The 27,461-nt window shown below is 51.6% G+C and overlaps 2 protein-coding genes and 1 long non-coding RNA gene across 9 annotated transcripts in view; 1 reads left to right on the forward strand and 2 right to left on the reverse strand.

The window, feature by feature from the left end:
• The window catches only part of Ehd2 (EH-domain containing 2), a 20,573-nt gene extending 17,902 nt beyond the window's left edge, over positions 1 to 2,671 (reverse strand). Inside the window, exon 1 of one of the 2 annotated variants that reach the window (XM_011250582.3) lies at positions 2,556 to 2,669. The gene's annotated coding sequence lies outside the window, so the exon portion shown is untranslated. Of the gene's footprint in view, positions 1 to 2,555 lie in introns of both variants that reach the window. The other variant, NM_153068.3, reaches the window with a different exon arrangement.
• A 3,135-nt stretch (positions 2,672 to 5,806) lies between these two features.
• The window catches only part of Bicra (BRD4 interacting chromatin remodeling complex associated protein), a 77,476-nt gene continuing 55,821 nt past the window's right edge, over positions 5,807 to 27,461 (reverse strand). For 2 of the 5 annotated variants that reach the window (XM_006539918.4, XM_006539917.4), the window contains 10 exons: positions 22,615 to 24,576; positions 22,049 to 22,225; positions 14,487 to 15,122; positions 14,151 to 14,331; positions 13,825 to 13,934; positions 12,187 to 12,248; positions 10,801 to 10,949; positions 10,502 to 10,596; positions 10,219 to 10,321; positions 5,807 to 8,025 (listed from right to left, as the gene is read on the reverse strand). In XM_006539918.4, the coding sequence (XP_006539981.1) occupies positions 6,914 to 8,025; positions 10,219 to 10,321; positions 10,502 to 10,596; positions 10,801 to 10,949; positions 12,187 to 12,248; positions 13,825 to 13,934; positions 14,151 to 14,331; positions 14,487 to 15,122; positions 22,049 to 22,225; positions 22,615 to 24,576 (4,587 nt within the window). In that variant the 3' untranslated portion in view covers positions 5,807 to 6,913. The remainder of the gene's footprint in view (positions 8,026 to 10,218; positions 10,322 to 10,501; positions 10,597 to 10,800; positions 10,950 to 12,186; positions 12,249 to 13,824; positions 13,935 to 14,150; positions 14,332 to 14,486; positions 15,123 to 22,048; positions 22,226 to 22,614; positions 24,577 to 27,461) is intronic. The other 3 variants (XM_030242555.1, XM_011250559.3, NM_001081418.1) reach the window with 2 other exon arrangements.
• On the forward strand, positions 15,458 to 22,086 carry Gm38948. 2 transcript variants are annotated; one of them, XR_881829.3, is made up of 4 exons: positions 15,458 to 15,671; positions 15,879 to 16,074; positions 17,389 to 17,622; positions 19,621 to 19,899. It is a non-coding gene; the product is annotated as a predicted gene, 38948 (long non-coding RNA). The 2 variants fall into 2 exon arrangements; XR_003946607.1 differs by having other exon boundaries at positions 15,459 to 15,671; positions 17,389 to 22,086.

Below are 27,461 nucleotides of genomic sequence, written 5' to 3' on the forward strand. Positions count from 1 at the left end.
ATTCCAGGCATCCAGAGGGGGCATGGGAAACTGACCACGGGGTCAGCAAAGGCCTGGGAAAGGCTGACTTCTGAGCTTCTTTGTGGAGCACAGGCAAGACAAAGGTCTTACGCAGAGGATGGTATGTACAAAGGCCCAAGGGTGGGACAGGCTCTTGGGGGCTGGGAGTTGAGAATTGTCTGGTGGGGATGCAGTGCCAGAGGGATGAGAAACAAGGCTGTAGAGGCTACCTAGGTGCACCCAGGCCAGGAGGAGTCTTGTCATTGGAAAGATGCGTGAAAACTATAAACCAGACACCGTGCCAGCTCATATTTGGGGTGTGATGCTAGAACAGAACCCAGAATCTTGAGCATGCTAGGCAAACACAGTAAAGCCAAGCCATACCTGAGCCCCTCACTGGGGGATTCTAGGCAGGGCTCTACCACTGAGCCACGCCCCCGGCCCCTCACTGGGGGATTCTAGGCAGGGACTCTTAATCACTGAGCCACACTCATAACCCTGTGCCAGCTCCCTTAATTTTCATGACTACCTGGTGGCTCTACCATTACCCCCATATTAGGTCTTTTCTTTTTTTTTTTTTTTTTTTTTTGATTTTTCGAGACAGGGTTTCTCTGTGTAGCTCTGGCTGTCCTGGAACTCACTCTGTAGATCAGGCTGGCCTTGAACTAAGAAATCCACCTGCCTGTGCCTCCCAAGTGCTGGGATTAAAGGCGTGCGCCACTATGCCCGGCGGTCTTTTCTTTTTGATATCATGTCTTGTGTATTTCATGATGCACTTGAACAGAGGATAATCTTGACCTTCTGGTCTTCTTGTCTCTACCTCCCTAGCTCTGAGCTTACAGATGTGCACTGGCATGCTGACTTTTATCCTGAGTTGGGGGCTAGAACCTCAGGCTTCAAGCAGGCTAGGCAAGCACTCTACAAACCCAGCTATTCCTCAACCTTACCCACACTGTTTCACGGAGGAAACTGAGCCTCAGGAAGGCATCAGTAGCTTGCACGGGTTCATCGAGCTGGAAAGCACTCCAGCTGGGCTCCCATGTTAGGCCTCAAAGCTTAGGGGGAAAGTTGTCACCAACCTTGCAGTAGTGAGCACCCCTAAAGCCAGACCGTGCTCTCTGTAGTGCCTCAATGCCTTCACGAGCCTGTGGTGTCTGGGTTGATGCATCTCCTGGCTGTCAGTAATAGTCTCTCCCCTTGCTCCATAGGTAGACGCTTATTTTAGTGACTTTGAAGAGCCAGCTTTTGGTCAGATTGGAGTCTCTAACTGTCATTCCTCACAGAAAGAATGGAGGGCTCCTTAGAAGAGCAGCTGTCCCAGAGCTGTGGCTGTGGCTGTGGCTGTGGCTGTGGCTGTGGCTGTGGCTGTGGCTGTGGCTGTGGCTGTGGCTGTGGCTGGGGCTGTGGCTGTGGCTGTGGCTGTGGCTGTGGCTGGGGCTGGGGCTGGGGCTGGGGCTGGGCCTGGGGCTTGGAGGTTAGGAAGGAACAAGCCAGTCTGAGTCAGCTCAAAGGCCACCCAGCACTCAGCCTGAAATGGCTCTCCTTAGCCAAAGATGAGACAATTTTTCCTTTTTTTTTTCTTTTATTAAAAATATTTTATGTGTCTTTATGTATGCCTGTGTTCCATGTTCATGGCCCCTTGGGGGCCAGAAAAGAATTTTGGATTCCCCTGGACTGAAGTAACAGATGGTTTTGAGCTACCATGTAGGGCAGAGTGCATATCTGTAATCTCAGCACTAGGCAGGCAGACACAAGATTAGAAGTTCGGGACCATCCTCTACCTCTACCTCTGGAAGAGCAGCCAGTTCTGACTCTCAGTGAACTCTCCACCACCAGCTTCCTCTCCGACATCCCCGCCCCCTACATTCTCACTATGTAGCTCTGACTGACCTGGACCTATGTAGCCCAGGTTAGCCTTAGACTGAGATCTGCCTGCCTCTGCTTTCTACATCTTGGGGTTCAAGGAGTGTGCCACCATATCTGACTCAAAGATGGGACAATTTAAATATCAAAACAAACAAACAAAACCCCAAACGTTGCAAATCAAAATATAAAATCATTGTGACTTAAAGGAAAAGGGAAGAGTGGAAAGAAAATGGATTGGAGGGGTGGGAGAAATAACGGACGGAAGAACCTGTGACATAGATGAAGAGAGGGAACCCTGGAAATGTCCCAGGCAGGGAGGCAGCTGAGGGGCATCTCAAAAAGGGGTGGCTGAAGAGTCTATGCACTTCGAGAGGCAAGAGAAGGCTCTTGGGTGGCAAGACGGACCAAGGGGAGCAGAGATGGGTGTGGAGGGTAGAAGGCCACTTCAAAGGGGGAGTCTTCAAAGATGAAGGCTGGGTAGGGACTGGGAGAACTGGGGGAGGGGGAGGGGGAGGGGGCTATACGGAGTACTAAAGAGAGGCTGGGGAGATCTGAGGAGGTTGAGGGAAGATTTGAGGAGGGGTGGGGGTAGTCCTGGAGTGTGGGAATTGGGAGCGACTGGGACGGAGAGTGCACAGACTGTTACAGAGGGGAGCGAGGGTGAGAGGTGGGATTTGGGGAGCACTCACCAGGGATCTGGGGAGCGCAGAGCAAGCAGCCCGAGCTCTGTCCTGTCCGCAGTGGAGTGAGACGGGTGGGGCCGCGTGCGCTAGGAGCGGCGAGCAGGGCGGGCCCCAGGCCCCCTGTCCTAGCCCGCGCCAGCCTCGGGCGCCCCCTGGCGGGCACTGTGAAAACGCGCACAGGTTCGAGCGTGCACTCCTTAGTTCAGTGTGAGCCCCATCCTCCAGCTTTTGGCTCCCTCTCTTAGCAAATAAGTTGACAGAGGCTGCAGCAGGCCTACCAATAATTTGTCTGATCATAGTGGTGCATGCAAGTTTGAAGCCAGCTGGACCGCGTGGGGGGGGGGGCGGGGATCCTGTCTCAAAAATAACTGTAACAACAGTAATTTTAAAATCTTAAGTACAAGACGGAAGAGTTAGATGGTCAGCATTTAAGAATACTGACTGAGCCGGGCGTGGTGGCACACACCTTTAATCCTAGCACTTGGGAGGCAGAGGCAGGCGGATTTCTGAGTTCTGAGGTCAGCCTGGTCTACAAAGTGAGTTCCAGGACAGCAGAGCTATACAGAGCAGAGCTATACAGAGAAACCCTGTCTCGAAAAACAAAAGCTAAAACAAAAAAACCTCCACCCCCCCCCCAAAAAAAGAATACTGACTGCTCTTCCAGAGGACTTGGATTCAATTCCCAGCACCCACATTACAACTCACATTACAACACATATTACAACAGCTCACAACTGTCTGTAACTTCAAGATCTGACACCCTCACACACACATGTGCAAAGCAGGCAAAACACCAACACATATAAATAAAAGTAAATTATTAAAATGTAAGTGCACAGGCCCAATGTGGTGGCACAAGCCTTTCATCCCAGCATTTGGGAGGCAGAGGCAGGTGAATCTCTATGAGTTTAAAGCCAGCCTGATCTTCATAGCAAATTCCAGACCAGCCAAAGCTACGTAGTAGAGACGCTGTGTATCTACTATAAAAACAACCAACCAACCACCACCAACACCACCGCCACCAACAAAAACACAAGGGGGAGAAACCTCAAGGCCATGGGGCTAGGGATGTGGCTTAGTTGGTACAGTGCCCATCTAGGATACATGAAGCCCTGAGTTCTATCGCCAGCACAGAATATGCCCAGCACGGTGGTGCAGGCATACACTCTCAGCATCAGTTCATAGACACAGCACACGGGGTGGTAGTTTGAATAAAAATGGCCTCCGTAGGCTCATAGGGACTGGCATTATTAGGAGCTGTGTTTTTGTTGGAGTAGGTATAGTCTTTTTGGAGGACGTGTGTAGGGGGTAGAGGGGGGACATCGAAGTGTCAAATAATCAAGCCAGGCCCAGTCTCTCTCTCCCTGCTGCCTGCCAACCTAGATGTACAACTTACCTCTTCAGCACCATGTCTGCCTACATACCTCCACGTTTCCTGTCATGATGATAACAGATTGAACCTCTGAAACTGTAAGCCAGCCCCAATTAAACGCTTTCCTTTATAAGAGTTGTCGTGGTCATGGTGTCTCTTCATAGCAATAGACACCCTAACTATGACACATGCCTTACTTTATTTTGGCATTCTAAAATAGAGTCTGGACACTAAGTAGCCCAAATTACCCTCACGATTCTCCTGCCTCAGCCCCCCACACACATAGGTGTATGCCACCATACAAAGCAAGCAAACGGTTGCTTTTCTGAAAATGTCGCCTGCCCACAATGACCACTTTCCAGACTGCTGGGATTACAGGTGTGTACCACCATGCCCAGTTTATGGGATGATGGTAAAAAAAAAAACTTAGGGCCTCTTGCATACTAGTCAAGTTTTTTTCTCAATTTATATATATTTATTTACATTTTTAAGATTTATTTTCATGTGTATCGGCAACAGGATGAGAGTTGAGCCTTTCAGAAGGTCTCTCCTGGCTCTGAGTGCCCCGGACAATGATCCACGAAGCCAATCAGACAAGACCTTGTTTTCAGATGTTACCAGTGCATCAACCTAGAAGCCCAGTCCTAGGTATGTGTATGGGTGTGTGGTGATTTGAATAGTTTTGGGCCCTGGAGATTCATGTATTTCAATGCTTAGCTTTAGGGAAAGGCTCTAATAGGAGGTGTGGCCTTGTTGTAGGAAGTGTGTCACTGTGTAGGTGGGCTTTGAGACCTCCTATGCTCAGGCTCTGCCCAGTGCAGAAGACAGTCTCCTCCTGGCTGCTTTCCAACCAAACCAGAACTCTCAGCTCCTCCAGCACCATGCCTGCCTGCGTGCTGCCATGCCTCCCGCCATAATAGACTAAACCTCTGAAACTGTAAGCCAGGCTCCCAACCCCAATGTTTTCTTTTATAAGAGTTGCCTTGGTCATGGTGTCTTTTTACAGCAATAACATGCTAAGACAGGTGTTTGGCCTGCATACTACATATGCCTCATGTGTGTGTACAGTACTTTCATAGACCAGAAGAGGGCACCAGATGCCTGGGATTAAAGTTACAAATGATTATGAGCCATCATGTGGATACTAAGAATCAAACCCAGGTCTTTGGCAAGAACAGCCAGTGCTTGTAACTGGTGAGCCATCTCTTCAGTCTCGGGTCTTGTACAGCCCAGGCTGACCTTGATCTCCTCAAGTAACTGAAAAGGATCTTGAACTCCTGGTTCTCTTGCTTCTACTTCCTGAGTGCTAGCATATACCACCACATCCCTAAGTGTCTTTGAGCTTTATTGACATGTCTGTGTGGGTGTGCTCACGTGAATTTATGTGTAACACATATGTTCAGCAACCCAAAGGGGACCCTAAGAGGGTGTCATATTCCTGGACCTGGTGTTGTGAGCAGCCACGTGGGTGCTAGGAACCAAACCTGGTCCTCTATAAGAGCAGTAAGCACTCTTAACCACTAAGCCATCTCTGGTGCCCCATAAATGTCTTTGGACAGAAAACTAAAACAAGGTACTGAGTGGATGGTTGATAATATTGACCCTAGATTGCCAGGGTCCCAATCCCACATCCCCTGGACCAATGGTTTGGAGCATTTTCAAGCAAAGCCCGCAGTACTATACTGAGAACTGACACCACTGGTTTCAGAGGCAGGGAATTCCAAACTACCCTCTCACCAGCCCCACAGCACTTAGAACATGGCTTAGGACCCAGTGGACATTCACCCAACATATAAAATCCCTCTCCATTGGCTTGGTTCCAACCCACCAACACCATTCCCAAAATAAAACACCCAAAACCAACAGGGGCCAGAGGGGGCCTGAGTAGTTTAAAAAAAAAAAAGGATCGGCTTTTAATTTACAAGAGTTCTAGATGTACAGAATTCTCCCTTAAAAAAATCGTTATACACAATAAATACAGTACAAAAAAAATCTTTATCTTACAGTACTAGTTTTGTCTCCGAAATTTCAAAACGTGGCGTGGTGGGCTGGAGGCAAGAAGAATACAGGGAAGACTGCTTGGGAGAAGGAAGGACGACCCCGTGTCTTGTTCCTCTGGAGGGATGGGGGGGGGGGCGCTCTCTCTCTCTCATGCACGCGCGCGCGCGCGCGCACACACACACACAGGATGACTCAGGTGAATGCACGTATGGATGGGATGCAGGTACCCCCCTCTCTCTCTCTCTCATGCACGCGCGCGCGCACACACACACACACACAGGATGACTCAGGTGAATGCACGTATGGATGGGATGCAGGTCCTCTCTCTCTCTCTCTCTCTCTCTCTCTCTCTCTCTCGTGCACGCACACATACACAGGATGACTCCGGTGAGTGCACGTATGGATGGGATGCAGGTACCTCTCTCTCTCTCTCTCTCTCTCTCTCTCTCTCTCTCTCTCTCTCTCTCTCTCTCGTGCACGCACACATACACAGGATGACTCCGGTGAGTGCACGTATGGATGGGATGTAGGTACTTTGGGACACTGGCTTGAGTCCTTGCTTCCTAATCTTTCAGGCTCTGTGGGCAACAGGATGAGAGTTGAGCCTTTCAGAAGATCTCTCCCGGCTCTGAGTGCCCCGGACAGTGATCCACGAAGCCAATCAGACAAGACCTTGTTTTCAGATGTTACCAGTGCATCAACCTAGAAGCCCAGTCCTAGGCAACACTCATGTATCCCCTGTCCTGGCTTGTGCCAGGGGGACGTTGTACCTTATAGCCCACCTTCCCCTAGAAAACCCACGCCCCATTCCAAATCTCTAGCCAACGTGGAAGCAGGAAGGTGGGGAGGCCTTTGTGACTCAAAATAACTTAGGCAAGAATTGTCAGGGGAACTGGGTTAGTGCCCCTTAGAGGTGGAGGTCGGCGGTCAGGCTGCTCTCCTGGAAGTGGGGTTGGGGGCACTCTATGAGGGCTGCAGAAGCAGCCCGGTGTTATCTGTTCAACGTCCTGGCACCGAGGCCACCATTGTGACTAGAGGGTGGGAAGGCGTCAGGCCTGTGCAGGGGCGCTGGGGATGTGGGGGTGCCAGGCGTGGGCCCCGTATGGGGGTATGGGCCTGCGGGTGTCCGGCCGGGGGCCTGCTGCAGGTTAAGGATGCTGTCGATGGCACTCTGCAAATGCTCAGTAAGTGTATCATCCTGCGGGCTGTCACTAGAGAAGCTGGCCTGGTCCACGTCCGGGGACTCAGACTTGCGTCGTTTGGCTGGGGGTAGCACGGGTGCTTCCCAACTGGGTTCAGTGGGGCCCTGGCTGGTAGCGGAGGCTGGAGTCTCCGGGGGTGGTGGGCCGCCCTTCAGAACCCGCTGATATAGTTCATCCTCCACCGCTGCCAGCTCCCGGATCAGCCCACTGGTGGCTTCGTCTACCTTGGTGGGCAGTGGGGTGGGGCTGCCCGCACCCCGCGGCCGTCCCTGTGCACCCTCGGCGGCACCAGGATTGCCCATGTTTTCTCGGTAGGTCTTGCGTAGTGGTAGACGTGGGCAGGACGCAGGCACCGTGGGTTTGCGTACTGCGGGTGGGGGATGGTCCAGAGTGCCATTCATCTGCGCCTGGGTAGCAGGAGGGAGTGGGGGCGGAGCTGGGTGTGGCGGAGGCTCCGCCCCTTTCGCTGGGGTTGGAGCCGGCAAGGGCTGATGCACAGGATCCAGTGCAGTGTTGTGCACCACCTTGCTGAGCCCCGCCTCTTGTTTGATCTTGAGTTTGAGACCAATGCGGCTCCGGGCCTCATAGGTCTTGATGGGTGGCCGGTTACGGGTGGGCATGGGGCCGTCCTCATCTGCGTCCAGGGATGAGGCAGCAGAGGATGAGGAGGAGGATGAGGAAGTGGATGACAAGGAGGAGGATGCCCGGGCCCAGGTCACTGAGGGAGAGCCGCCGGCCCCACCGTGCCGGATCACTAGCTTGGTGGGCAGATGAGGAGGGGGCTGGGCAGACGTTCCAGATGTGGAGGATGAAGACGACTGGCCATGGCTGGGGAGCCGGTGGCCCTCGGAAGACACTGGGACAGGGAAGCCAAGGGAGCGGGAGGAAGACACGTACTCATCTGTAGAGTTGGGACAAAAGAAACCATGGGGTCGTTATCTAAGATGACGGAGGTACTTGTACACTGACCATCTTATCTTCTGGTCCAGACTGAGTCTAGACCAGTGGTTCTCAACCTGTGACTGGCAATTCCTGTGGGGTTTGAACAACCCTTTCATAGGGGTTGTACATCAAATATCATGCATATCAGGCATTTACATTACAATACATAACAGTAGCAAAGTTACAGCTATGAAGTAGCTAGCAATGAAAATAATTTTATGGTTGGGTGTCAGGAACTGTATTAAAGGGTGGCTGCATTAGGAAGGTCTGGACTGAGCTGATTCTCGGGCCACTCACTCTGCAGGCTCCCTTTACGAACAGCCCCCGAACCACCCCCTAAAGCTTCACGGCTCAACCAAGGTTACATGTGTGTGAAATGAACAATAAGAATTTAAAACAGGGCTGGAGAGAGTGCTCAGCGGTTAAAAGAGCACTGACTGATCTTCTGAAAAGCCCGAGTTCAAATCCCAGCAAACACAGGGTAGCTCACAACCACCTGTAATGAGATCTGACGCCCTCTTCTGGTGCATCTGAAGACAGCTACAGTGTACTTACATATAATAATAAATACATCTTTAGGCCAGAGTGTCTAGGACCAGAGTGAGTGGGGTCAAACAAAGCGAGCAACCTTTATTCCCAGCAACCACATGATGGCTCACAACCATCAGTATAGCTACAGTGTACTCAGAAACATAAAATAAGTAAAATAAATCTAAAAAAAAAAAAAAGTTAAAACAAAAAGTACGTCCTTATGGGGCTAGAGAGATGCTCTTAACCTCTAAGCACTGACTGCTTTTTCAACATCCAGAGTTCAATTCCCAGGTGGCTCACAACCATCTGTAATGGGATCTGATGCCCTCTTCTGGTGCGTCTGAAGACAGCTACAGTGTACTCATAAATACAATAAATAAATATTTTATTTTAAAAAAGTGCAGTCCCAAGCCGGGTGTAGTGGTCTACATCTGCCATCCTGGCTTCTCAGAAGACAGACAGGGAGGATCTGCAGTACAGAAGCCGGCCTGGCACTTAGTGAGATCCTGGTTTTAGAAAAATGAAGTCTAAAACAAAACAGTATTAGAGTGTGGCTCAGTGGTAGACCCTTGCCTAGAATCCTCCAGTGAGGGGCTGGGGGCGTGGCTCAGTGGTAGAGCCTCTGCCTAGAATCCTCCAGTGAGGGGCTGGGGGCGTGGCTCCACAATACAGCCATAGCCTATCTTGAGTTTAAACACTAGCGCCTCAAAAACAAGTATTCCCAGGTTACGTCCTTGTTTTCTGATGTGCTAGGCTTGTGCTCCCTGTAAGGCATGCGTATAACCCCTGGTAGGTTGTTTGACTCATTCCCATGTTGCCTATCAGACTTGTTACAGAAATTCTTGCGCATGAACACAGGGTCCTGTGTAGAGTCACTAGGTATACTCAGAAGACACATCACCTTCCTAATGACAGAAAGCTCTAGAATATACCCCGAAGGATTCAGAAAGATTACACACTAGTGTCCTGATTCCTGTGAGTACCCGAGAAGGCCAGGGCTGGGGAAGGGGGAAGATGAATGCTGCCGGTGTTGTCGTTGTTGTTTAAAGAGAATAATGGTACTTGGAGCTGAATGTAGAAAGCTTACGGGGTCTTTGAAAAAGCCAGGGTCTGGGGTGTGACTGCATGCTTTCCTTGAACCAAGGGTAAGGCTTGCAAGGGTTAAGGCTCATTCTTAAGACTGGTAGAAGCACCTGGTCTACAAAGTTTAGCCCAGGACAGCCAGGGCTAAACAAAGAAACCCTGTCTCGAAAAACCAAAAAAAAAAAAAAAAAAAAGACTGGGCACAGAGTAGGTGTGGCAGAGACCTTTTTTGTGCCTCAGCCCTGCTTCTCTCTCACTCTTCCATCAGGCTGGGGCTGGCGGAAAAGCTCTTCATTTTAGAATGAGGCAGGGTGAAACTCACAGGGAGCAAAGGAGGAAGGAGGGGCTCTCACGCCCCCTGGTGGCGAGGAAAGGTAAAGCCACTCAACAAAGCCCTCGTGTTTTTGTAGACCAGGCTGGACTCAAACTCTCAGAGATTATTGTGCTTCTGCCTCCCCCGTGCAGCATGCCAGGCTGCTTGCTGGAAATCTTAGCAGCAGGTAGGTAGAGGATGTTTCACCCTCCCCTCCCCTCTCACCAGGCTTCTCCTTGGCAAGCTGCTTATCCAAGGCAAGGGTGGTCTTCTCCTCCTGAATGAACATTCGGTCGATCATAACCATCTCCGCAGAAGGACTGACTCTCTGGGTTGATAGAAAGGACATATGAAAAAGCAAATGGGGGAAGAGAGGATCCTGGCAGGATGTGGTCAGGCTCAGAACAACTGCCTCCTTTCCATCTTCCCTCCCAGCTAAGAGAACACCCCCCAGCCCCCACAAAAACAGTTCACAGCAGGGGGAGACCCCAGAGCTTGAGAATCCTACCCTGGACTCTTCCAGAAGCAAAAGCCGATATTTATTGAGCATGGCCTGGGTGCGTTTGAGCAGCTGCGTAGAGACAGTCTCAAATTCTTCATCCACTGGAGGAAGAAAAGCCGGGGGGGGGGGGGGTTGGGGTTGGAGTGGGGGTGAGGATGAGTAGGTGACACAGGGCACTTGTGGCCAACTGCGGGCAAGCACGCAATGCTCCACCCACTCCACGCTCCGTGGCCTGAATACTGAGGGCTGGTGGCTGAGCTGAGGGCACTTGGGGACATAGGGGGAGAGCAGTGGGGGAGCCTCACCTTTATGGTAGTCGTTGGGGGAGGGGAGGGCGCCTTGGTAGACATGGTAGGGCAGGAGGCGATGGAGGGCGTCCTCAAAGGAGGGGAAGGCTGTCTTGTAATCGGGGTGCAGGACAGAGCCCTGGTGTTTGTGCAGATGCTCCAGGAAGCTGTGGGTGGGGTTAGACCACACATACAGAGTTGGGGGAGAGGGCCAGGGAAACTGATCCTGGACCTCAGCCGCGAGCTACACACTTAACACTGCAAAGGCAAGCAGCGCCAACCTCGCACCCCGAGTTCCACTTGTCTCATGGCTTCCCTGACTTTGGACCAAAGTTAACAGGTAACAAAAAGGGAAAGAGAAGCCTAGGAAAGTGAGGGGACATCATTCTGGCTTAGAGGATCCAAAGGAGAAAGGGAGGGGTTGGGAGTGAGGTGGGAACCATGCTATTCTACCTCCTGCCACCAGGGGGCATGACCTCTCCACGGCCTCTAGCCTAAGAAAGTGTAGGGATAGGGATAGGGTTAGGATGTAAGAGCCTACTCATTTTCATGGTGGTTTTCTTTTTTCTTTCTTTCTTCTTTTTTTTTTTTAAGATTTATTTATTACTATTTTTATTTATATGAGTGCATTGTAGCTGTCTTCAGACACACCAGAAAAAGGCATCGGATCCTATTATAGATGGTTGTGAGCCACCATGTGGTTGCTGGGAATTAAACTCAGGACCTTTGGAAGAGCAGTGAGTGCTCTTAACCGCTGAGCCATCATCTCTCTAGCCCTCACTGTGGTTTTCCATGAATCCCTACTACAGTAGGCTCGGTTTCCCTATCACATGACCACGTTCTCATCACACAAGCCTAGAAGACCAGCCCTCTGGCACCATGGGGCAGATTTCCTGATACTGCTTTTTGCTGTGGTCTCAGAACCACACAGTGAGCGCTTAGCAAACGTGAAAAACAAGGAAACACCGTTTATTCCTCCAAAACAGCTCATAGGCCTGCCCTCACCCAACAGGCAGCCATCTCGCCGTCTATTCAATGTACTAAGGCCCTTAAAACATCCTTATTCATCCTCCCTGGCCTTCAGACTTGTGTGCACTTAACTCACGCGCCTGCCTGGACATGCCCGGAATCTATTCACACACTTACTTTCTACCTGGCTCATCCCCACCACACCTGACAAGCTGAAGAAACAGTGACCCTGACATCAAACTGGAGATGGAACCCCGGGGGCTTGCAGTCGGCAGCCTGCCAATATCCCCTATTGGCCTCAATCTATCTTTCCCTTGGCAGAAGGGAAACTGTGATCGAGAGGGAATCCATGCACAGCTATGGAGAGTGGAACCAATACTTTGTGGAGCAGTGGGGATGAGGCACATCTCGGGGCAGCAGTTAGCTGTCACTCACCAGGCTTCTTTGCTGGGTTGCAGTAGGGGCTGTTTCTTCAAGCTACACAACTTGCTGTCATACTGTGGAAGGAGGAAAGGTCAGTGACAGCTGTTGCTAGGAAGAAGCCCTCTTTGCCTCCTCAACCTACGTCCTCCCTCTAGCCAAGGACATAGATGGTAAAGGAAGGTGGCCCCAGCTACAGCACATCCCTGTCCATCAAGAGAAACCTGGTGGGAATGCCAGGTGTGGTATCATACGACTGCATCCTGGTTAGCCTTAACTGTCAACTTCACATTGCCTAGCGTTACCCAAGAGAAGCCTTAACTGATGTCTGGCCTCTCGGGGATTATCTTGATTAATTGAGGGCCCAGCTTTTTGTGGGCAGCACCACTCCTAGACAAGGTGGTCCTAAGCTTTGAGGCAGTGGAGGAGCAAGCCAGGGAGCAGCACTCCTCAATGGTCTCTGCTTCAGTTCCTGCCCTGGCTCCCCTCACTGACAGACTGCAAGTGTAAGCTAAATAAACCCTTTCCTCCCCTAAGCTTTTACAGGTTACAATCTTTTGTTGTTGTTGAGACAGGGTTTCTCTGTGTAGCCTTGGCTGTCCTGGAACTCCACTCTGTAGACCAGACTGGCCTCAAACTCAGAGATCCGTCTGCCTCTGCCTCCCCCGTGCTGGGATTAAAGGCGTGCAACCACCATCTGGCTGGCTACAGTCTTATTATCATAGCTAACGATAGCAAACAGGACAGCCTGTAAACCCAGCACTTGGGAGGCACAGGTAGGAAGTTCAAGGACAGCCTCAGATTCAGAAATATCTTCACCACTCCACCCCACCTCAAAAACCAAGGACGGAAGCGGCAGATGGACATCTATGAGTTCAAGGCCAGTCTGGTTTGCTTGCCTCAAACAGAGAGGGAGGAAAGAAAGGAAATTTTAAAAATGAGGGAAGAGAGGAAGGGAGGGATGGAGGATACAAGAAAACAAATCTGCTTGGGACATGTTGCCTAGGCTGTGGGAGAAGGCTATTAACAAGTAAGTCCAAGCCCTTGGGCCGTCCACTGGTGTCTATTCTCTGCCAGCCTAGAGTAGTTCTTATCTGTTTGGCCCTTGAATTTCACCATGATTAATAGCCTTCTTGTCTCCTCTCTCCCTCTAGTGAGTCTAGTGTTGATATCCTTAGTTTATGATAACTGGTCGTCCAAACTTTTTTACTTTGCAAAGGGTCAAATCCAGGGGTTTGTGCAAGCCAGTGCTCCACCCCTAAGCCACGCCCTCAGCCCCTCACTGGGGGATTCTAGGCAGGGGCTCTACCACTGAGCCACGCCCCCAGCCCCTCACTGGGGGATTCTAGGCAGGGGCTCTACCACTGAGCCACGCCCTCAGCCCCTCACTGGGGGATTCTAGGAAGAGGCTCTAATTACTGAGCCACGCCCCCAGCCACTCACTGGGGGATTCTAGGCAGGGGCTCTACCACTAATCCACGGTTGTATCCCACATTTAAACTGCTGTATTGGTGGTTCACCTCTGACCCTACAGAGATCCACACACCCTTGCTCCTAGCTAGCTCTTCTCACCATCTATGCTGCCCCTGCCATCTTCATCTCTCCTGCCAGCTCACTCTTCGATCCCTAGTTGCTCTGAGGTTCCTTACTCACCTGAATTGCTGGGGGCTTCCCTGGCCCAGACACGGTAGCTTTGGCCACACTCAGGGTTGGAAGGTTGCTGGCAAAAGCTTTGTTTTCGGCAGGAAGTAGAGGAGGGAGGCCTGGGGTGGGTGAGGAAAGGAGAGGGCCCAGGGGTCACCAGCACGAAGGCCTTTCCATTGTGAGCCCCCTTCCCATCCCGCAGCTATCCCACCAGTGCCTCATTCCTGAGACCTGGGCAGCCCACCCTCCTTCCTCTACCTGTTGGTACCAGCAGAGTAGGGGGACACCCTGGGCTACCCGACGACCCCTTTGCCTAGGCAGGCTCCTCACCCTACCTGTGGTGGCCATAGGTGTGGAGGCTGGGACATGGCTAGAGGCGGCAGGAGTCCCAGGTGGTGCCTGTCCACTGACTAGCACAGAGGCAGTAGGACCGGTGAGGGTCCCCAGGGTGGTGGATGTCTGTGGGGTGGTGGGAGTACCCCCAGCCTTATTCTGGAGAATAATCCCAGATGGCACCTGAGGAAGGGTAGGTAGTTGAGGGGTGGGACATGGGATCGCAGTGGGGTGGGAGATGCACTGGGCAGGGGTGTGGACACACAGTAGACAAGGCGGGGAGGGGCAAGGGGCCGGTTTCGGGAGGTGGGGAGTTAGGTGTCGCTGCTGATGGTTACCTGGTGGAATCGTTCCAGAAGTGCTTTTGGCTGGGGCAACGCTGGGAAGGGGGCGGTTACCATCTGGAAGGTCCGAGGTGGTGGAGGAGGGGGTGCCGTGGGCTCAGGGACCATGTGGAGGGCTGGTGGCGGAGTAGGGGACTTATGGGGTCCCTGGCTCGGTGGGAACTGGAGTTGGAAGTCAGGGGGTGTGGGGACCGGCAACCTGGCAGAAGGCTCAGAGGAGGAGGCCACGGCCGAGGGGGTGGAGGCAGGAGGGAGGTGGGAGGCTGGGGGCAGTGGGCCCTCTGGAGGCTGGGATGGGGGTCGCAGAGGAGGCTGGGGTGGGCCCGGGGCTGTGGAGGCTGGGGTGCTGGCTGGTGGTGGGGCGCCCAATTGATTCTGGATGACAAAGATGCCAGGTAGAGTTGGGGGACCCTGGGGTGGAGGGCAAGGGTGCAGGGTGGGCTCAGAGGGTGGGCAGGTCAGGCTCTGGGGCTGGGATGGAGGGCGTGAGTGGGGTCTTGAGGGTGGGCGGGAAGGGGGCCTGGCAGGGTGTGGGGAGGGCATGTGGGGACTGTCTCCCAGGGGGGCCTGGTGAGGTAGTGAGGGGGAGGAGGCGGGGCCAGGGGCTTTCAGTGGAGCAGCTGCAGGGATCTGTGCAGAAGAGGGAGGTAGAGGCAGAGTCAGGCTCATATTATCCTTGACTTCCATTTTCCCAAGACACTGTGACTCCAGACACCCTTCACCCAGACTTCAATCATCCCACCCAAAGGCCCCATTCTCTGCCTATCCCAGCCCTGCCTGAGGCAGGATCCCACTACAACCTTTCATCTTTCCCAGCTCTTCACTTCACCCAGCCACCCTGCACCCTTACCCACACCGCTATCCCCAAACGCCCCCCTCTCCGGTCTACCCTCAGATCTTCCCTGTAAGGTCCCATGTGCACCCCCACCCGGCAGACGAAGGCAAGCCCTGCAGGGTGTGCGGGTTGGCAGCAGCAGAGGAAGCAGTGACAGGGACGTTGGGGGTGGCGGGGGCACCACAAGCTGCTGAGCAGGATGCAAGAGGAGCGTAGCACAGGGAGGTGCCTGCATGACATTACACAGACGCCACTCAGGACACGTGGCTGCTGGCCAGTGTGGGAGGCTTCATGACCCAGGAGCAAGACAAAGGGCAAGAGGAATGGCCAGCCATGGGAAATGGGTGTGTGTGGGTGGATGTTCTGGGCACTGCACTTGGGAACTGGGCTCTTTTGCCTGTCTCAGTGTGCCCATGGCCCCAACTGTGTGTGTGTGTGTGTGTGTGTGTGTGTGTGTGTGTATGTATGTCAGTTTCAGATGGTGCCTGAGCTATCAGCCATACCACCCAGCTTTCATCCTGGGCCAGCACACTGTCCTTTTTCCTACATAGGCCTGGGCCACAGTCTGACTCCTTGAAACTGTCATCTTCAAGTCATGACCTCAACAGGCACCATGTAACCAGTGAATGCCAGCTGGGCACCCAAGACTGGGCCAGCATCTGGACAGTGACCCACAGCATGGACCAGGCCACCAGCCCTGGCTAATGGGATGTCTCACAGCATGGCCTGCTCTCACCTACTTCACCGGTAAGTGGGCAGAACTGACAGCTGCAGAGGGAGAGGGAGTCTGCCACCACGGAGAGGCACAGCTCAGACTGGAGGTCCTCATAGGGTTCCAGGGTGTCTCACAGCCTACCCACTGACGGGAAGCTCTGTGCGAGACCTGGGATCGTGGGCTGGCAAGGTGGCTCAGTGGATAGACTGGCTGCCAAGTCTACTGACCTGAGTTCGATCCCCAGAGCCTACATGGTGGAAAGAGGAACCTAGTCCCACAAGTTGTCCTCTAACCTCCATATACAGTCTGTGGCATGCACATGTCCAGACACATGCACATGGGCACACACAAAGACCCAAGACCAGAGAGCCTGAGGGCTCCCGCTCTATGCCAGTGGCTGTCAACCTTCCTGATGCTGCGACTCTAACACAGTTCCTCCTGTTAGGATCCCCAGCCATAAAGTTATCTTGTTGCTACTTCATAACTGTAATTTTGCTACTGTTATGAATGTAAATATCTGATCTGCAGGATATCTGAGATGCGACCCCTAAAAGGGTCAGTCAACCCCAAGGGGGTCAGGACCCACAGGTTGAGAATCACTGCTCTACAGTGAGGGGCAATTTGCAGCTTAGCTTGACTGCCTAGACTCCCCATGGAGTCACCAGCGCATCTGACCTCTCAGTCTGGGACACTCTGAGCAACCCTCCCAAGCTCAGCACTGATTAACTTCTGGTAACTGAGTGGCAAAATACACCTGTAACAAACTAGAACAAGCAACCAGTCTCCCATCCCTACAGCGCTGCTGGCTCCAAGCAGAGAGCACATGAACAGCTCCAGGCTTGCCAACAGAACAAAGGGACTGTGCCCTGACAATCCTGCACAAGGCAGCCTGTTCTGGGGAACGCCAAAGCCTCACTTGCTTGGGAATGTGCTCTAGTTGGCAGCCTGTCTGAGCTGCCTGGAGCTCGGGACAGGAGGGTTAAGAGTTCAAGGTCACCCTCAGCTAAACAACAGAAACTTTTATCTTAGTTGTCGCTTCTCCAGAACTAAGCAACACAGAACATTTGGAAGGGGAGTGGGATGCGGCAGGAAGATGAAGTATCTGAAAGCCCATAGTAGGGCAGGGCAGGGCAGGCTAGAGATGTCCTGATGTCCTTTAAGGATTTTTTGTTTTGCCTGCCTGTATGTCTAGCCCACAGAGGTGGGAAGACGGCACTGGATCTCTTGGAACTGAAGTGATGACTGTTGTGAGTCCTCTTTAGGAACAGCTTTTGATTGGTTTACTCAGTTTCCCCACAAATAATACGTTTCACCCTTTTTTTTTTTTTCTTTCTTTCTTTGTATAGCTTCGGTTGTCCTGGAACTTACTCTACAGACCAGAATGGCCTTGAACTCAGAAGTCCACCTGCCTCTGCCCCCTGAGTGCTGGAGTTAAAGGTGTACACCATCACTGCCTGGCTTAATTTCCCCCCAAAGAATAAAGGGACATCTGGAGAGATGTCTCGGCAGCTGCGAGTGCTTGCTACTCCTCCACGGGACTCAAGCTCGGTTCAGAACCCAAACCCGGCAGTTCACAACTTGTAAGTGTAGCTCCCATCTCTAATATCCTTAGGCAAACCCACTCAAGAGCACAAACCCACACTGACGTCAGTAAAAGCAGCAGGATTATTTATAAAAGGAGAAAAGAGCCTAAGAAGGGAACTCGGGGGAAGAGTGTGTGCCTAGAATGTGCATGCCCTGGGTTCTGTGCCCAGCACTAGGGAGAAATGGAGAAGAAAACAGGGTTAGAGCTAATGAAGAGGAAATGCAAGGCTGACCTGGGCTATGGAGTGAGTTGACAGTTAGCCTAGGCAAATTTGAGATACTGCCTCAAAATAAATAAAAAGGCTGCAGAGATGGCTCAGCAGTTAAGAGCACTGGGTGCTCTTCCAGAGGTCCCAGCTTCAGGTCTCAGCATCCACATGGAGGCTCACAACCCTTTATTCCAGGGGAATGGACTGCATCTTCCCACTGCACTGGGCTCCAGGTACCAGGCTATGCAGGTGGTGCATAGAGATAAGCATGTGGGTAAATACCTATACATGTAACATAAAGAAATCTTGAAAGAATGAAACGAACAAAGAAAGGAAGGAAGACAGACAGACAACCCCACTCTTGCTCACAGGAATATCCACTGTGGCCTTATTTACAAATAGAAAAACCACAGTATAACTCAGTGTAAGAGAGCAAATTTGTGTTCGGGTGCCCAAGAAAAGTCCAGTTCTCTCCATTACCCTAAATGCCTTTCCAGTGAATGACCACACGAGGGCATGAAAGAGCTCCATAAAACAAGACTTTGGCAGAGCAAGTGTTTAAACTAGTTTCTGAATGTTGGGTAGATAGATGGTGTAGCTTTCTGTAAGTTCAAATCTTGGGATCTACACGGCAGGAAAAGAGACTCTAACTTTTGTAGGTGCTCAGGCTCTCTGATTATGAACACACAAAATTAATTTAAGAACAAAAGCGAATCAGGTAGTAGTCCTGTGTACACACTAAATTTGCTAGCTTTGCTAACAGGACAATGTGGATTTTTTGTTTGCTTGTTTTTGAGACGAGTCTCACTGTATAACTAGCCCCTCTCAGTTCTAGTAATCCCTTGCCTGAGCCTCTGAAGGGCTTCAATTCTAGATGTACAACACTACAGCTGGCTGATACAATAGTTAAAGTAAGAGAAAACTTCCCCCAGGGCTATAATGCTGCACTAAAATCTTAGGATTAGATTTTAAAATATTACGGGGCAGGAGGTAACATGTGCAACCTCATCTCAAAGGATCCAAGCAGGAAAAAAACAGAGGCAGGCGGATCAACAAATCCAGGGCCCTGGCCTACAGATCAAGTTCCCGAACAGCCAGTGCTACATACTCCTGTATGGAGTGGAGTGGGGAGAAGAAAGATAGACAGTGGCTGGCATGGTGGCTCAGTATTTAAGAGCACTGGCTGTTCTTCCAGGGGACTAAGGTTTGATTCTTAGTACCCACACAATAGCTCACACTTGTCTCTAGTCCCAGGGAATCTGACACTCTCTTCTGGCCTCTGTGGTCACCAGGGATACAAGTGGTGGACATACATACATACATGCAGGCAAACAACCATACACATAAAAAATAAAAATAAGTCTTGTAGAAAATTTTCACCACTAGTTTCTAAAACACCCCCACTCTTGCCACCTACCTATATTTAATCCCACCCCAGGATTAGTTTCTGTGACCAGGAACTCCCCAGAAATGATCGTAGTCACTTCTGAGACTATGCCACAAGCAGGCTTCAATTCCCACCCAGAGCTGGTTCTCGCTACTCATGTGTTGTGTGGAAGCCAACCACGGCTTGCTGTGACCCGTCCCTTCAGACGCCCACACAGGCTGAGCTGGGAGACAGGTTCACCAGCCTCAACAAGCCATTACATGATTGCAGCCCTGCCTGACACCTTTCTTATTTCTTGATTTGAGACAAGAATCTCATATAGCCCAGGCTGGCCTGGAACTCACTATATAGATCAGGCTGGTCTTGAACTCAGAACTCTGCTTGCCTCTGCCTTCTAGGTGCTGGGATTCAAGGCTTGAGCCATGACTGCAAAGTCTCATGTCCTGCAGGCTAAACTGGAACTCACTCTGAAGTCCAGGATGACCTTGAACCCCGAGTCTTCCTGCCTTTGACTCCCAAGGGGACAGGCAGGCTTGCAGGTATGCACCACTAAATCAGGTATGCCTGGCTCCTTTTGGTTAAGAGTTGTCTGTGTTGGTCAGGCCTGGTGTAAGAACACAGCATACAAAAAACTAGCAAGAAAGCTGAGCGGTGGTGGTGAACTCCCAGTTCTCAGAAGGCAGAGGCAGGTGGGTCTGTCTGAGGCCAGCCCGGTCTAAGTTCCAGAATAAGTTCCAGGACATCGAGGGCTACACAGATGGCTCTGTCTCATGGGAGGAAAAGGAAAAGAAAAGAGAAGAAAGAACCCCACAGATAGGTGAGTTTGTGCACATGTCCTAACTGTAAAGTAGCTGCTATTTATCATCCTCACATAAGTGGTAAGGAAACTGATGCAAAGAGAAAAATAAGCAGGTTGTACAGGGGCCAGAGGACGTGCTGGCAGATGACAGAGCGCTCCTCCCAACACTCCATAATTCCTTTGGACCACGGCTTGTCAACTAAATGCAATGCCAGCTAGGGACATTTCTGGGCTGTGGCCACCATTTGCAAAGTACAGAAGGACAGAGCTCGGTGTTTAAGAGCATTGCTGCTTGTCTGGAGAATCCAGGCTCTGTTCCTAGCACCCACCATCGGGTGGGTCACAACTGTAACACCAGCTCCAGGGATCCAGTCCTCAGACCCGAGTGCGCATACCCACATGGTATACCCGCATGCACACCTACAGCAGACACAAGCAAACTCCTAATATGTGTAGAGTACACATAAGCTCACCGGTTCAACCTCTTCCCCACCCTCAATCTAGACAGAAGAAACATGTTCAAGTTTATATGACAGGCAATCTATATGTACAATCATGGCTGCCCAAGGGCCAAGCCTACACTGACGTTGCCATCCATACCCTTGCCAATATATGCTCTGAAGGCTCACTTTAGTGTCTACAAATCAACAAGAGATGGGCTAGGAACCCACACTGCAAAGTGACAAAGGATAGAAACAGTTTCATAGAACAAGTAGTTCTTAAATATATAAAAATTTGCTTCACTTTACTGACAATAAGAAGAAATACAACTTAAAAATCAATGCAAGGCACAATTTTTACAATAAGTCACACTGGTTACTTCAATACACTAGAGAGGCTGGGAGTGGACAGGAGCAAGCTACGCTGCTGACAAAGCTACACCAAGCAGTCCACAGATGGCAGCTTGGAGACAGCATTACAATGTAAAGCCATACATCTTTTAAAGTCCCAGAAAATTCAGTTTAAAGAACTTATTCTAAGTTATATGTGGTAGAATAGACTTGTAAGCCCAGCAACTTGGAACAGTGAGGCAGAAGGACCACAAATTAAAGGCCTACCTGGTCAATTTAGCAAGTTAACTCTGTCTCAATTGGAAATGTTCAAAAGTTTGTGTGATAGATCTCAGTAGTAGCTTGCCTAGAGCCCACCAGGGACTTAAGGCGTGGCTCAGTGGTAGAGCCCCTGCCTAGAATCCCCCAGTGAGGGGCTAGGGGCGTGGCTCTGACAGAATGCCTACTTACATTGCACAAAACTCTCAGTTCAAACCTCAGATCACAAAATACTTTCTGCTGCAAAATGCCACACAAAGCTGTTATCCACAGCCTTGTTCATAACAAAGAAAAACGAGGAGTGACTTTAGAAGCCCACCGACTTGCTAAAAAATAGCGTACCTACACAATGGTTTACTACCCAGTCATGCCAAAGAATAAAAAGCAGCCACTGAGGTCAAGTTTAAACAATAGACACAAGGTGTGAGCCTAGTCAAAGCATTTTATAGAACAGAGCATTCATGTGTGCTCATGCTCACGCCCACATTGAAAAGGAAATTCAAGAGCCTTGTTCAGGAGGAGCTGAGGATTTCAGAATGGTTCTCCTGGCTGTTGCAGAGACTGGGTCTCATGTAGCCCATGCTGGCTTCAAACTCCCTATATAGCCCAGGATGACCCTGATAGTATGATCTTATTCCCACCACCACCACTACCACCACCCTGAGCCCTGAGTGCTGGTTACAGACAAGTGACATCAAGTCTGACTATAGTAACGTTTTGAAATTTAAAGGAATTGTTTTACCCAATACAGTTAGGAGGTCACTCCCCATCCCTTTGTGACTTAATGTGCTTGTCTAGAGCTGGACTCTCCCAGGGCTGGCCCTGATCTTGAATGTGCGCTCTGGCTAGGAGACATTCAGGGAACGTGAGCGTGAAGAACAAAGGACAGCGTGTTTCCAAAGGCAGCAGGACAGAGGCAGGCAGGGCAGAGCGAGCGGGGAGCTGCATAAGGAGGCCAGGCTGCCAGGATGCATCTACCTGGGGAGCCGGAGCTGGGGAAGCCCGGCTGTCCGGGGTCTGAGCGCCGAGGCCAGCTCCTTTGGTGACGGGCGTGGCCAGGGCTGGGTCTTGGGCAGGAGGCGGGGCGCTGACTATGACGGAGGCAGGCACCGAGAGGTGGGGACCCTCTGTAGAGAGGGGCTGCTGGCTCCTCTCCTGCAAGGGGCCACCCACACAGGGTCAGAAGGCCCCCAGAGACCACGGGCTCCCATCTGAGTCTGCCACCCCGACTCAACCTCATGGGGAACAGTAGACAAGAGGTGCAGAGCAGGCAGACCCGGGAACCTCTGTCTGCTCACCCTCCGTGTTCCACCTGTCTGCCTATCCATCATCCCACCCACCATTCACCATCCCGTCTCCATCTTTCGTACACCCTCGCGGAGATGCTCTCTCATCTTTGAGATCACCAAGTATGCCCCGTCCAGTCTATCAATTGGCCTACCAGTCTGCCCTACCTTGTGGGTATCCCCGAGAGGCCCCATTAGCTGCCTCAGCTCAGCTATTTGCTGCTCGACCTCGTTCCCTCCCTCAATGCTCCCCCATACCTGGGGCAGGAACATCTGTAGGGAATCCTGAGTGAGGATGGCCGTTGTGGCCGCAGGGGGCGCCTGCCCCAGGACTATCTTCTCTGGGCTGGAAGCCAGGCTTGGGCTGGCCTGAGGAGGGGTGGCCTGAGGCTGGGTGGCCGCCTGTGGAGTAGGGACCTGTGGAGGCTGCTGTGCCTGTGGCTGTTGGAGACCCATAGGCAGTGGTGTGGTGACAGCAGGGGGCACCTGGGTTGCAGGCTGAACGGCCAGAACTGGTGTGGCCTCCCCAGTGGTGGCAGCTGGAGTGGAGGGTTGCACTAGCCCATCAGGCGTGTTAAGCATGGCCACAGCACTGGGAGGCAGGGTGACGCCCTGGAGGACGGTGGTGGCTGTGGGGCCAGTGGGAGCCGGCTGGCTCTGAGTAGGCAGGCTGCCAGTGGCCAGTGACACAGGCATCTGGAAGAGGGCAGGCTGGCCCACCTGGATGGGAGCTGCAGAGAGGATGTGTGCAGCGCTGTGTGCCCCAGAGTGGGGTGCCAGCACTGGGCCCAGACTCAGTGGGCCTGCCAGGTTCTGGTTGGTGAGGATAGGGTTGGCAATGAGCTGTCCACCTGCGTGTGGTGCTGCAGCTGTGAGGATCTGGCCTCCCACGTTGGCAGGCAGTGCAGAGAGTGACTGAGGGAGTTGTACGGCTGGGGTGCCTGGCAGCAAGAACTGGTTCTGGCCAGGCAGCATGTGCTGGGCTGGGATCACGATGCTGCTGCCTTGATTGAGGAGGTGGACGCTCATGGGTTTGCTGAGGGCCCCTGGTGGCTGTGGCGGGGCTGTCCCCGTGGTGGTGACTGGTGGCTGCTTGAACACATTCGCCTGCAAAGCCGGTGCCGGGAAGCCAGACAGCACCACATTCTGGCCAGCTTTGCCCGTGGCCATAAAAGTCAGGTTCTGGGGGGCCTTAGGCTGCTGGGGCAAGGTGCCTGGTTCACCCTGGATGGTAAGGGTGGCTCCGGTAGGGGGAAAGGGCTTGGGTGTCAGCTGGTAGAGTTTGGAGGGCAGGACCCCTGTAGGCTTGGGCTGGATAGGCGTAGGGGTTCTGTGTAAAATCACACTGGGTGCTTGTACCAGTGGTGATGTGCCAAGGCCCGGGGCCACCGCCAGCGGCTGTCCCGAGGGTGCCCCACTGGCTGCTGCAGTGGCAGCCCCTGTCCCGGCAAACACCGAGTTCCCGTTGAGTGTGGTGGTCACTGCGGCTGGAAGATTTTTCTGGATGACCAGGCCGGCTCCCTGGGGGGACACGCCGGCAGATGCCAGTGTCACTGGCTCTGAAGGACCAGCTGCTGAGGCCAGGTAGCCACTGACAGGTACCTGCTTTGCCAAGAGCTGGGAGGTGGGTGGGTTGAGAGCCATGACGGGCTGGCCCACCACTTGAATAGGTGTCAGACCCAAGGTGGCTGCTGCAGCATTCCCAGGACTGCCATTGGGAAGGCCCTGGAGGCCTGAAATGGGCTGAAGGGTCACATTGCCCAGGCCCACAGGCTGCAGGAAGGGCTGGACGCTCAAGGCCTTGTTGACCACATCCTGGGGTGGCACCAGGGCCTGGTGGGTCAGTACAGTGGGCGGGGCTTGCAGCCCCAGCAGATCCGCGCTGCCTGGGAAGAGAGCCTGGGGTCCTGCAGTCACTGCCGTGGCTCCTGCGGCTCCAGTAGCACCTGCCCCATTGTCAGCGGGCTGTAGGGTGGGCAGCTGGAAGGGGCCCAGGTCCAGTTCAGCCTCAGCCTCCAGGGTCTGTTCTGTGATGTTGGCCTCCTGAAGACTCTGCTGAAGGATGTCACAGGGCTGGTCTGGGGCCCCGCCGCCCCCTCCACCTCCTCCTGCTGCAGGGGAGCCCAAGATATCATCTTCTAGGAAGTCCAGGTCCACGCTGGGGGCAGGCTGGCTGGGCTCAGGGTTTAGGTGGTTGGCGGCAGCTTCCTGCACATGGAGCTGGAGGCAGTCAAGAGAAGAAGGCAAGAGCTGAGGTCAACAAAGGGACACTCTGTCTCAAGACCACCACAATCCAAGAATTTTCCATCTAAAAGTGACTGGGCACAGACCAAACCCTGACTCAGTTGCAGGCTTCACTGTGCAACCTGTGGCTTGCTTAACCCAACCTCAGTTTCCCCATCTGCACCTATAAGTAGGTGATAAGAATCCCGGGGATGAACGTAAGCAAGAGTGCTCAGTGGGTAAAAGCACTGGCCTTACAATCCTCATGCCCCGAGTTCTATTCCAGTTCCCAGTGTGGAAAGAGGTAACTGACATCTTAAAACTGTCCTTATACCTTGACATGCATGCATGGCATGTGTGTGTCCCAACTCATACAAGGATCTCACACACACACACACACACACACACACACACACACACACACACAAACACATACCATATTAATAAGCAAAAAAAGTTTTGTTTGGTTTTTTAAGAGAAGAGCCTCATTATGTAACTTGGCTGACTTACAACTTATTATATAGACCAGGGTAGCCTTGAACTCATGGAGATCTGCCCACATCTTTTAAAGTCAGCTGGACCATGGCTCAGCAGACAGAGGCGACTACATGCAGACTTGACAGTCTGAGATCCCTGGATCCCAGAAGGTGGTAGGAAAAACCTAACTCAGAGAGTTGTTCTCTGACCTCCACACATATGCTGTGGTAAACTCATGTGTACAAGCATGCGCACATGCACACATACATAGCCACACACAAAGTAAGCAAAATAAGCAAACACACAAATAAAACTGCAGTCACAGAGACCCACAATACCCCTTACAAACCAAGAGTATTTAATGACTTTCTTCTTTTTGGAAGGGGGAGGTTGAGACAAGGTCTCTCTACTTAATCCTGACTATCCTTGAACTTGCTATATCCATCAGGCTGAGTTTGAACATCTCTTCCTCTGACTGATGGGATTGAAGGCATGTGCTGTTAGAACAGGCTCTGAATCTCTTCTTTTGAGATAAGGTCTCACGTAGCCTAGGCTGGACTACATAGCTCACGGTGGCCTTTGTTTGTCCAGGCTAGATTAGAACTCACTGTGTAGCCTAGGCTGACCTTAAACTTGCTCTATAGCTAAACTTTTTTTTTTTTTTTTTCTGGGAGGTGGGGGTTTACTTGTTTTTCAAGAAAGGGTTTCTTTATGTAGCCCTGGCTGTCCCTGGAATTTGCTCTGTAGACCAGGCTGCCTTGAACACATCTGCCTCTGCCTCTTGAATGCTGGAATTAACGGTATACGCCACCACTACCAAGCTGACTTTTAAAAAAAGAATTTACTTTATGTGTATATGTGTGCCTATGTGTATTTATATACAACATATATGTGCCTGGTATCTATGAAGGTCAGAAGAAAGTCAGACTCCCTAGAACTGGAATTACAAACAGTTTGTGAGCTACCATGTGGGTGCTGGGAACCAAACCCTATTCTTCTTTAAGAGCAGCCAGTGTTCTTAACCACCGAGACATCTCTCCACACCCCATACATGACCTTGAACTTCTGATCCTCCTGCATTACCTACCAAGCGCCAGGATCATTGGCAAGCACCACCACCATTTTGTTTTTGTTTTTGTTTAAATAAGAGCAAACTTTCTCAGGGGTTCTGGGTAATACACTGCACAATGACCCAACCCTCCAGTCTCATATGGTTGCCACAGGAATCATGTGACACAAAACTTGTCTGACTCCAAAGTTTGATATGAGGCAGAAGGTTGGGGGGAAAGAAAGACACAGCATGGGCTGGTGAGATGGCTCAGCGGGTAAGAGCACTAACTGCTCTTCCAAAGGTCCTGAGTTCAAATCCTAGCAACCACATGGTGGCTCATAACCACCCATAATGAGATCTGATACCCTTTTCTGGTGCGTCAGAAGACAGCTACAGTGTACTTATTTATAATAATAAATCTTTGGGCCTGAGCAAGCAGGGTTGACCTGAGAGTGGGGTTGACTGGAGTGAGCGGGGCCAGCTGGAGCAAGAGAGGTTTTACAAAAATTCAATTTCCCAACAACCACATGAAGGCTCACAACCATCTGTACAGCTACAGTGAACTCATATACATAAAATAAATAAATAAATAAATCTTTAAGCCGGGGAGTGGTGACGCACGCCTTTAATCCCAGCACTCAGGAGGCAGAGGCAGACTGATTTCTGAGTTCGAGGCCAGCCTGGTCTACAGAGTGAGTTCCAGGACAGCCAAGGCTATGCAGAGAAACCCTGTCTCGAAAAACAAAATCAATCAATCAATCTTTAAAAAACAAAAGATAGACACAGCACAGCAACTGCTGTTAGGGGGCCTCTGGTCACAATGCTTCCTCAATGTGACCACAATCAGTGGCAAACACCACTCAACAGGCTTATGGTGCAGAGAGTCACAGACAATACACAGGCTTGAGGCATGTCAACTCCAACTGAGACTAATGAAAGATCCAGCGTTGGAGCTGGGCACGTGGCCTAGGTGCCTGTCTAGAGAGTATGAACTTGGGTTCTTTCCCCAGCATGGGCTGGTGGTGCATGACCATAATCTAACACATGACGGTAGAGGCAGGAGGATTAGAAGTTAAAGATTATCCCTCAACTACCTAGTCTATTGCTGGATGTTCAGGATCCCACAAGACCTTGTCTCAGAAAACCAAAATACATAATCTTCAATAAAGGTCTTGAAGTAACAAGACAGAGTAGAGTGGCCACTGCTGTAACAGGGTCTATAAAATCCAAGTTGTTTTTCTAAACCTAATCATTATGATAAAAGGTTATTTGGAATATGCTGTTATGGTTGATTCATAAAGTAACAAGTTAAAAGATGGCAGTTACAATGACAGGGACCAGGGAAAGAAATGAG

The sequence above is a fragment of the Mus musculus genome, chromosome 7, assembly GCF_000001635.26.
Source record: "Mus musculus strain C57BL/6J chromosome 7, GRCm38.p6 C57BL/6J".
Lineage (NCBI taxonomy): Eukaryota > Metazoa > Chordata > Mammalia > Rodentia > Muridae > Mus > Mus musculus.